The sequence below is a fragment of the Serinus canaria genome, unplaced genomic scaffold (genome assembly GCF_022539315.1).
Source record: "Serinus canaria isolate serCan28SL12 unplaced genomic scaffold, serCan2020 HiC_scaffold_254, whole genome shotgun sequence".
NCBI classification, from domain to species: domain Eukaryota; kingdom Metazoa; phylum Chordata; class Aves; order Passeriformes; family Fringillidae; genus Serinus; species Serinus canaria.
In genome coordinates, this window is record NW_026108368.1 from 1 (window position 1) to 10873 (window position 10873).

The 10873-nt window shown below is 66.1% G+C and overlaps 1 protein-coding gene across 1 annotated transcript; it reads right to left on the reverse strand.

Moving 5' to 3' along the window:
* Positions 1-7: 7 nt before the first annotated feature.
* Positions 8-9846, reverse strand: LOC115484091 (arf-GAP with GTPase, ANK repeat and PH domain-containing protein 2-like). Its single transcript, XM_050987802.1, has 15 exons — positions 7766-9846; positions 7510-7597; positions 6871-6956; positions 6656-6797; positions 6442-6576; positions 5786-5907; positions 5560-5712; positions 4810-4896; positions 4628-4732; positions 4411-4555; positions 4229-4339; positions 3067-3213; positions 2372-2523; positions 2206-2296; positions 8-964 (listed from the first exon to the last, which is right to left on the reverse strand). The coding sequence occupies exons 1-15, from the start codon at positions 8192-8194 to the stop codon at positions 585-587; spliced, it is 2373 nt and encodes a 790-aa protein (XP_050843759.1). The 5' UTR covers positions 8195-9846; the 3' UTR covers positions 8-584.
* Between the last annotated feature and the right edge of the window lie 1027 nt (positions 9847-10873).

Below are 10873 nucleotides of genomic sequence, written 5' to 3' on the forward strand. Positions count from 1 at the left end.
AGGGGGTGGGGACACGGGGGCATTGGGGACATGGGGTGGCACCACGATGATGTGAGGATAAGGGGCATCAGAGTCCGTGAGATGGCACAGAGGTGACACACGGGGTGGGGACATAGGGCATCAGGGAGGGAAGGGCAGCATCACGGTGGCATAGAGGACAGGGACATGTGGTGACATCAGGAATGGTAGAGTGGCATCATGGTGGAATAGAGGACAGGAACATGTGGTGGCATCATGGTAGCATAGAGGACAGGGACTTGTGGTGGTATCAGGGATGGCAGGGTGCCATCATGGTGGCACAGAGGACAGGGCCATGTGTCACCATCAGTAATGGCAGTGTGGCATCATGGTGGCACAGAGGACAGGGACATGTGGTGGTGTTGGGAATGGCAGGGTGGCATCACGGTGGCACAGAGGACAGGGCCATGTGGCACTATCAGGAATGGCAGGGTGGCACCAGGGTGGCATAGAGGACAGGAATATGTGGTGGCGTCATGGTGGCATAGGGAACAAGGACATGGGGCACTGTCAGGAATGGCAGGGTGCCATCATGGTGGCATAGGGAACAAGGACATGGGGCACTGTCAGGAATGGCAGGGTGCCATCATGGTGGCATAGGGGACAAGGACATGGGGTACCATCATGAGTGGCAAGGTGGCATCCCGGAGGCACAGAGGACAGGGCCACGCGGTGGCACAGGGACAAGGGGTGGCACTGGGGGCACGGGGGGGGCACACCCACCGGGAGGACTCGTGGGTGGGCTTGCAGCGCCCGCGCGGGTTCTGCTCCCAGATGCTGTTGGCGGTGGCGTTGCCGATGGCCGAGAGCACCAGGGTCAGCTCCCGGGGCCAATCGTCCAGGTCCAGCGAGCGCACACGCGACACGTGCGTGCCCAGGTTGCGGTGGATGCCCGAGCACTCGATGCAGATCAGGGCGCCCAGGTTCAGGCTGGCCCACGTGGGGTCTGCGGGGTCAGCGGGGGGCGCTGGGTGAGCTGTGGCACCCCTGGGGTCCCCGTGGTGGGACACTGAGTGACGCATGGCGTGGCACGTGGTTGCGGTGAGCCACAGCACGGTGTGACCCACGGCACCATGTGGCATCATGTCACCCCATGGCATCATGTCCCATGGCACTGTGTGACCCATGGTGTCATGTCCCACGGCATTGTGTGGTTATGACGTTGTGTGACATCATGTCACCATGTGGCATCGTGTCACCCATGACATCATCACATGTCCCATGGCATTGTGTGACCCTGGCACAGTGTGACCCATGGCACCACATGACATCATGGCACCCATGGCATCACACCTCCCATGGTATTGTGTGGCTTCTGGCATTGTGTGACCCTGGCACTGTGTGGCCCATGGCACCATGTGGCATCGTGTCACCCATGACATCACATGTCCCATGGCATTATATGGCTTATGGCACTGTGTGGCCCATGGCACCATGTGGCATCGTGTCACCCATGACATCACATGTCCCATGGCATTATATGGCTTATGGCACTGTGTGACCCTGGCACTGTGCGGCCCATGGCACCATGTGGCATCGCATCACCCATGGCATCACATCCCATGGCACTGTGTGACCCTGGCACTGTGTGGCTTATGGCACCATGTGGCCCATGCCATCCATCATGTGACCCATGGCCTGTGCCATCCATCGTGTGACCCATGGCCTGTGCCATCCATCGTGTGGCCCATGGCGCCGTGTGGCCCGTGCCATCCATCATGTGACCCATGGCCTGCGCCATCCATTGTGTCACCCATGGCATCATGTGGCATATGCCAACACAGCCCAGGACATGATGTGACCCACAGCACCGTGTCACACCTGCCATCACTTGACCCACAGCCCTACCCTGCCCCGGTTGCCAGGTGGCCCACGGCAGTGCCACAATCTCACCCCGTGGCACCACCAGCTGGATTCAGGGCTATGCAGGGCACTGCTGTCCCTTGAATGGATGCCCCCACCATGTCCCATGAATGGATGTCCCCCTCCATGTCCCACAGCTGCCTGTGCCCCCTGCTGTCCCTGGTGCCCCGGGCACTCACTGGTGCCCCACTGTCCACCCAGAGCGAGGTCCCGCGGGCACTGCTGTCCCATGAATGTCCCACCATGTCCCCCCATGTCCCATGACCTGGTGTCCCCCCATGCCCTCCCGTGCCCCCCATTGTCCCCCAGTGCCCCCAGACTCACTGGGTGCCCCGCAGTCCACGCAGAGCGAGTTCCCGCGGGCGTTGCGGATGGCCTGGATGGCCACGGCCTCGCTCTGGCTGTCCATGCGTGCCTGGAGGGGGCACACGGGGGTGAGAGGGGCAGGGGGGTGGCACGGGCACCCTGCCAGCCCCCCTCGAGGTCCCACCTTGTTCTTGCTGCTCTCGCAGCACTGCAGGCTGGCCAGGATCTGGCTCTCGATGGCCTGCACCCACGCGTCGCGCTCCTCGAAGCTGCCGGCCTCGAAGTGCCACGTCTGCCCCGTGCTCGACACGATCAGAAACTCAAAGTTCTCCTCCTCTGCGGGACCAGAGACCCCCGGGGGGGAGGTGGGATGGGGGGTCCGATACCCACTACTGGCCCAGCACCCACTCCAGCCCTCCCACCCACCCCTGCACCCAAATCCCGCCCAGCCCCCTCCCCAGTGGTCCCCACCCCTGCTGGGGTGTGCTGGCAGCAGGCAAGGGGGGCACAGCCACATGCACAGGAGGCACCGCTCACGCCACGTTACCTGTTTTATAAATATTTCTTAAACTACCAAAACTTTTTAATTTCCACATTTTGCGCTTGGCTGCGGAGGGTCCGGGCAGCAGGAGTAGAGAGAGGAAACGGGGACAGAGTCAGGGGGGCCCACGAAGCCCTGGGGACGGTGCAGAAGGTGGCAGGCAGTGGCAGAGCGAGGGGGATGCGTGGACAGCGTGGCTGAGCATGGCCGGGGGGTGAGGGGCAGCATCAGCCCAGATCCCCCCCAGTTCTGGGGCGTCGTTGCCGTGGAGGATGGTGGCCTTGTCCCCACAGTGCCATGGGTGACTGGGGCTGGGGACACGTGGCTGTGGCACCCACCTTCTGCCTGCCCACCCGAGCCCTCGGTCTTGGACGGCGTCATCAGCTTCTTCCTCCGGTGCTTCTTCCTGTCCACCAGTGGCGAGGGCGGAGGGTCCCTGCCAGCGCTGCCAGGGCTGGACACGGCCTCGAAGGACAGCGGGGACTCTGCCAAGACACCACATGTGGGACACCATGGACACCGGGGTCACCAGGCTCCTGAGGAGCAGGGAGCTCACCAGGAGCACTGAGGCCACCAGGGCCACCAAGTCCATCAGAACCACTCAGGTCAGGGCTATCAGGGTCACCAAGTCCACCTGGGCCACCAGGGCCACTGGAGTCTGTGGTCACCAGGGTCACAAGTCAACCAGAGGTGCTGGGCATACTGGGGTTATCAGAACTCACCAGGGTCACTGATCTCAGCGCCACCCCAAGGCCACCAAGTTCATTGGTCTTACCAAAATCCCTGGGGCCACCAGGGTCACAAGAGCCTCTTGGCTCACCAGAGTCATGAGGGTCACCAGGGCCACTGGGCTTACCAGGCTCACCAGGCTCAGCAGTTTCACTGTGGCCACCAGCACCACCAAAGGGCCACCTGGTCCCTAGGCTCACAAAATCCACCAGGTTTATTGTGTTTATGAGGGTCAGCAAGGGCCACCTGGTCCCTGAGCTCACCAGGACCACCAGGGTGATTGTGGTCACCAGGGTCACCAAGGGTCACCAGGTCCCTGAACTCACTAAGTCCACCAGGGTCATTGTGGTCAGCAGGGTCACCTGGGGCCACCATGTCCCTGAGCTCACTAAGTCCACCAGGGTTATTGTGGTCACCAGGGCCAGCAAGGGCCACCAGGTCCCTGGGCTCACCAGGACCCCCAGGTTTCCTGTGGCCTCCAGAGCCACCAGAACCACCAGGGCCACCAAGGGCCACCAGGTCCCTGAGCTGCTCAGGAGTCACTGTGCTCAGTGGGGCCACCATAGGGAAGTCCCTGTGGGTGGCCCAGGAGGTGGCCATATCCCTGTGGGTGGCCATGTCCCTGTGGGTGGCCCAGGAGGTGTCCATGTCCCTGTGGGTGGCCATGTCCCTGTGGGTGGCCCAGGAGGTGGCCATGTCCCTGTGGGTGGCCATGTCCCTGTGGGTGGCCCAGGAGGTGGCCATGTCCCTGCCCGTGCTGGTGTCACTCACCTGAGGCCAGCTTGGCACCAGAGGCGGAGGCGCAGCGCTGCAGGGACCCCTTGCCCACCACCTTCAGCCCTGGCTCGGGAGGCAGGCTCAGCCCCACCGAGGGGACGGCGGCTGCAAGGGGGAGGGACGGTGTCACAGTGGTGCCCGTGGTGTGCCCCCACCCCCGGTGCCCCGGGGCTCACCGCCGGGCTCAGGGTCCCGCAGCAGCCCGTTGATGCTGGCCGAGGGGCCGCAGGCGGAGATGGCGCGCGGCGGGCGCTTCCCGGGCACCTTGACCGTGGTGCGGAGCAGGTCCATCTCCTTGCCGTGGGTGCTGTGGATGTAGTCCTGGGGGGACACTGAGGGTGACACTGGGCTCTCCCCCCCCTTTGGGGACCACGGGGGGATGGGGACACTCACGTTGATGCTGGGGTGGTAGAAGAGGAGGCCGTTGCTGGACAGGGTCACGTATTTCTTCTTCCACTCCTTGTTCAGGGAGTTGCCGCTGCGCTTCAGCAGGAAACTCTGGGGACAGGGAGCAGTGAGGGGACAGAGGGAACACTGGGACACAGCCACATCCTCCCGCCACAGCCACCACCCACCTGCTTGATGGGGATGGCACGGCCGCTGCCGGCCCCCTCGCCTCGGCTGTCCAGGCTGCGCTTCTCAGAGTCGCTGCCACGGCGCGTCTGTGGGCACGGGGACGGGACAGGGGGTGGCACTCGTGGCACAGCTGGGGACACTGGCGTGCCCACATGTCCCCCACTGCTGGAGCCTGGTGGTGGGGACATTGGGGTGCCACAGACCCCACCACTGCAGCCCCATGGTGGGGACACCCTGGGTGCCCACATGTCCCTCAGTGCCATCACCACTGTGTCATAGGGGCACTAGGGATGCCATGTGTCCCCACCACCCTGCTAGAAGCCGCATCAGAAGTCCCAAGGTGGGGACATCCTGGGTGCCCCCATGTGCCTCAGTGCCACCACCACTGTGTCACTGGGCCACTAGAGATGCCATGTGTCCCCACCACCCTGCTAGAGGGCACATCAGAAGCCCCATGGTGGGGACATCCTGGGTGCCCTGTGTGCCCCCCCATCCCCACACTAGATACCCACATGTCCCTCAGTGCCACCACCACCATGCCAAGGGGACAACTGAGATGCTAAATGCCCCTCAATGTCACCACCCTGCCAGGGCACACCTGGGCTGCCACATGTCCCTTGTTGCCACCACCCTATCAGGATGACGTTCTGGGTAACACCACCAAGGGCACACCCAGGATGTCACATGCCCCTGTGTCACCACCGCCGTGCCAGGGTGCCACGTGCCCCTGGTGCCCCCGGAGCACTCACGGCGAAGAGGCTGGTGCGGCGCTTGGCCCCGCGGTGCAGCGAGCTGGGGGTGCCCAGCGGGGCCGGGGTCTCGCTGCGCAGCTCCCGGTGGCTCACGTTGGGGGTGGAGGGCAGCGAGGATGAGTAGTCACTGGTGTGGCCACCGTTGCTGGTCTGGGGGGGACACAGGGTCAGCCTGGGCTGTGCCCGGGTGCCAGGGTGGGGCTGGGGGTTACCTGGGGGTTACCTGGCTGGGGTGGACACCCCCCACCGGGGTGGAGGCGACCGAGTGGCTCGGGGAGCTGGGCAGGGACTTGCAGGATGCCATCAGCTGCTGCTGCTTCTTCAGCGCCACGGCCTTCTGGGCCACTGCAGGGAGCCTGAGTCAGGAGGGCCACGCCCCAACCTGCCCAGGCACCGGCCCGGATACCCACACCTGGACATGGTCCTCCTCCCACCTGGACATGGTCCCCATCCCCAGCCCACCTGGACACTGCCCCCATCCCACCTGGACACAGGCTCCATCCCGAGCCCACCTGGACACTGCCCCCATCCCACCTGGATGTGGCCCCCATCCCACAGGGGTGGACATGGTCCCTGACCTACCCAGTTGTGGGTCCACCCTACCTGGACACGGTCCCCTCCACTACCCTGTGCATGGTCTCCATGCACCTGGACATGGTCCCTGTCTCACCTGGACATGGTCCCTGTCTCACCTGGACATGGCCCTGTGGCCACCACTCCCCTTGTGGGGACCCAGATGTGGCCCCACACTGGCCACCGTTCCTGTCTGACCGGGTCACTACGCCATGGTCCCCATCACGTGCTGGTCACTGTCCCCACCTCACCATGTCACCAGCCCCCTCCCGCGCCCTCCCCACCCCCCAGGGCGTGGTCACCCACCCTCGGTGAAGACCCGGTCCACGTTGAGGCCGTAGGTGGCGCAGGTCTCGTAGTAGAGGCAGCGCCGCGCGTCCCCGCAGAGCGCCCGGGCGCGCGCGTCCTCCACCACCCGCGGGCTGGATGAGCTGATCTTGTCTGGGGAGTCAGGGGTTCAGCTGGGGCTGCCCCGTGCTGCTCCCACCCCCACAGACCCCCCCGTGTCCCCCTGGCTCACCCTGGGTGCCCACCAGTGCCAGGGCCACGTCGCTGGTGCCGCGGAGGTCGCTGAGCAGCGCGTGCAGCTGCGTCACCTCCTCGAAGCTGCTCTCGCTCTCCAGGCTGAAGACGAAGATGACGGCGTCCGCCCAGCTGGCAAACTGGGGGGCCACGGGCGGGGTCAGGGCTCGGCTCTGGCCAGCATGGCCCCCCCGGGCCCCGGTCCCCTCGTACCTGTGCGTCCGGGGCGCCGGCCTCCTCCCGGATGAGCAGGAGGTGGCTCTGGCCATCTACTGTCACCTCACGCTTGAACTGGCCACCTGCAGTGGGGGAGGGGGGGAGGCCCTGCAGGTATGCTCCACCCACATGGATGGAACCTCCCATGGCCATGACCAGCACCAGGTGTGACCAGCACTTTGACCCCAAAAGTCCCTCAGCCATGCCCAGCACCATGACCTTGCCCATTCTGTGGCCACGTCCATCCCGTTCACCATCCACGCACCTGTCCATGCCCAGCATCGTGACCTTGTCCATTCCATGACCGTGTCCATCCCCTGGTCATGCCCAGCCCTACCACATGTCCATCCCATGCCCAGCTCCATGGATACGTCCACTCCTCCATCTCCATCTCCATGGCCACTCCATCACCAAACCCATCCCCATGACATGTCCATGGTCACATCCATCCCACACCCATGGTCACGTCCGTCCCCTGCCCATGGTCATGTCCATGCCCTGCCCACGGTCGTGTCCATCTCATGCTCATGTTTGTGTCCATCCCATGCCCATGGTCACATCCATCCCCTGCCCATGGCTGTGTCCATCCCATGGTCACATCCACCCCCTGCCCACGTCCTCCCCATGACCACTCACTCTCAGTGGGCTCCAAGCCCACGTAGGAGCCGGTGAGGAACCGATGGACGAGCGCTGACTTCCCGCTCTTGCTGCTGCCCAGGACGCCCTGGGTGGGCAGAAGGGATGTCAGGATGGCTGGGGACATGGGGACATGGGGACACGCGGACACAGTCCTCGGGGGACACAGGGACACGGGGACACAAGGACATGGGGACACGGTGCTCAGGGAACATGGGGACACGGGGACATGAGGACATGGGGACACAGCACCCACCAGGCGGATCTCGGGGATAGAGCGGCCCAGGGTCCACTCCTGGCTGTTCACCAAGGCCTCTGCGGAGGGAGATGGGTGAGACAGAGCCCAGGAACCCCGGGGAACCCCAGCAGCCCCTGGCACCCCCAGGAGCCCCAATCCCCGGGGGTGCCCCCACCAGCAGCGCAGCAGCAGCTTCCTGCGTGGGCGGCCACCAGCTGTCACCCAGCAACGGCGCCGGGCCCGCGGGGGCGGCGGGAGGACGTGGAGATGCCACGTGGCAGGGACGGGGACGTGGCAGCACGAGGCGTCGTGTGCCAAGGCACGAGGAGGCAGAGGGAATAGGGACGTGGTGGGCACAGGGATGGAGAGCTCGGCATGGCACGGGGACACGATGGGAGCCACGACGGGCACTGGGACACCGGGTGGCACAAGGACGTGGTGTAGCATGAGGACACAACGGGTTGCAGGGTGTGACAGCCGTGAGGACACCGCGTGGCATCAGGACATGGTGTGGCACGGGGACACAGTGGGAGCCACCAGGCCATGACAGGCACTGGGACACGGCGTCACACAAGAATGTGGCATGAGGACACCACGGGCACCAGGACACAGCACGGCAGGGGGATGCAGGGTGGCACAAGGACACCCTGGATTCCAGCGCACGATGGGCACGAGGACATGATGCCAGCGGTGCACAACAGTCTCAGGCCCGAGGGCGTAGCATGGCATGAGCAGAAGGTGTGGCACAGGGACACGATGGACGTCAGGACACATTGTGGCAGCGTGGCACTGGGACATGGTGTGGCACAAGGATGAGGCATGGCACAGAGACATGGTGTGGCACGAGGACAGGACATGGCACGAGGACACAGCATGATGCTGGGACATGGTGTGGCACAGGGACATGGTGTGGCATGAGGACAGGACATGGCACGAGGACACAGCATGATGCTGGGACATGGTGTGGCACAGGGACATGGTGTGGCACGAGGACAGGACATGGCACTGGGACATGATGGGGCATGAGACAGGACATGGTACTGGGACATGGTGTGGCACTGGGACATGGTGTGGCATGAGGACAGGACATGGCACAAAGACGTGGCATGGCACAGGGACATGGTGTGGCACGAGGACAGGACATGGCACTGGGACATGGCGAGGTGCTGGGACATGGTGTGGCACTAGGACATGGTGTGGCATGAGGACAGGACATGGCACAAGGACACGGTGTGGCACAAGCACCTGGCGTGGCACAGGGACGTGCCCCGTGCCCCCCACATCTCCTACCTGGCATCCCCAGCCCCCCTGGGCATCAGTGGCACCACAAAGGGGGAACTGAGGCAGGACACGGTCAGAAGGTGCCCCCGTTTCTGTGCCTCAGTTTCTGCCCCCAGCACGGAGCCGGGCCCGTGCCAGGTGCGCGCCAGCCGGGAAAGGGTTAACGCTGCTGCCTGTCACCCCTCACATTGTCACCGAGCTGCCACCCCCGGCCCTGCAGGTGCTGCCCACGCACCCCGTGGTGCCAAGGTGCGTGCAGGCAGACAGGGGGATGCCGGGGGGGGACAGAAGGACACGGAGGGGCCGGACAGATGGGGGACAGGATGCACGGGTGTGACGCACGGATGGAGGCGACGACAGACGGACGGATGGCGGGACAGAACGACGGAGGTGGGGGTGACGTCTGACCCCCATGGAATTCCCCCAGTGGGGAAACTGAGGCCCAGGATCCCCACCATGGGGATGCCCCCCACGGCCAACACTGGACCCCGCCAAATCGGGCACCTCACATCGCCTCAAGGCACAAACACGGCACAGCCCAGCCCGGGGACGGCCCGGTCACAGCCCCCCGAACCCCACATCCCAGCCCGGGGGTCACAGCCCAGCCCGGGGGTCACAGCCCCCCGGAACCCCACAGCCCCCCGGAACCCCACAGCTCCCCGAACCTCACAACCTTCCTGAACCCCACAGCCCAGCCCGGGGGTCACAGCCCCCCAGAACACCACAGGCCCCCCGAACCCCACAGCCCCCCCGAACCTCACAGCCCTCCTGAACTCCACAGCCCAGCCCGGGGGTCACAGCCCCCCGGAACCTCACAGCCCCCCGAACCCCACAGTCCCCCTGAACCCCACATCCCCCCTGAACCCCACAGCCCCCTGTACCCCCCAGCCCCACAGGCACAGACGGGTCCTGCAGCCCCCCATGGGTCCCGGGGGTCCGGGCGCCTCCTCCACCCGCCAAGGAAACTGAGGCACAACACCGCGGCCACAGCGGGCACCGCTACACCTGCCCCGGGTCACCGAGGGGGGTGGGGACACCGAGCCACGGCCGGGGCGACCCCCGGGCCGGTACTCACTGTGGGGGGTGGCATTGGCCGGGTCGGCGCCGGGGGGAGACCAGGGGGGCGCGGGGTGGGTGGGGGTCGCCGCAGGGCTCTTGGTGAAGATGCCGCTGATGAACTTGAGCATCTTTCGGTCGCGGGTGGAGGCGCGACCCCCCTCGCGTCCCCGCTTGAGCCCGGTCTCGGGGGCGGGGGCGGGCACCAGAGCCCCCGGCTGCAGGTCGCTGTAGTCCAGGGTCTTGCTCTTGCCCTTGCTGGGGGACAGCCGGGCCCGGGGGGGGCCCTCGCTCTTGCCCCCCGCCTTGGGGCGCCCCTTCCCCTCTCCCTCGGGCCACGAGAGGCGGCTGCCGGCCGCTTTGCCGGGGGCTTTGCCGGCCCGAGGCTCGGGGGTCCCGCGGCTCCCCCCGGCGCCCCCCGCTTTGGGGGGTTTGGGGCCGGCCAGGCGGAGGCGGCGGGCGCCGGCCGAGGGGTGCGGGGAGGCTGTGGGGGGGTCCAGGGGCGGCGGGGGGGCCCTGCCTCCCTCCGGGGGGCCCTCGGGGCCCCCCCAGGTGGCCTGGCTGAGCAGTGGGCGGCGGGGGGTCGCGGCGGGCTGGGGGATGTCCAGGGCGGCCAGAGCCCGCTGTCCCGGCCCCTCCAAGGTGCCCTTGGCCCCACGGGGGTCGGGTTTGGGGGGCACGGCCGGGGGCGGGGGAGGCAGCAGCGCCGGGTCGGGTTTGGGGGGCACGGGCGGGGGCTGGGGGGGCAGCAGCGCCGGGTCGGGTTTGGGGGGCAACCGCAGGGGCGGG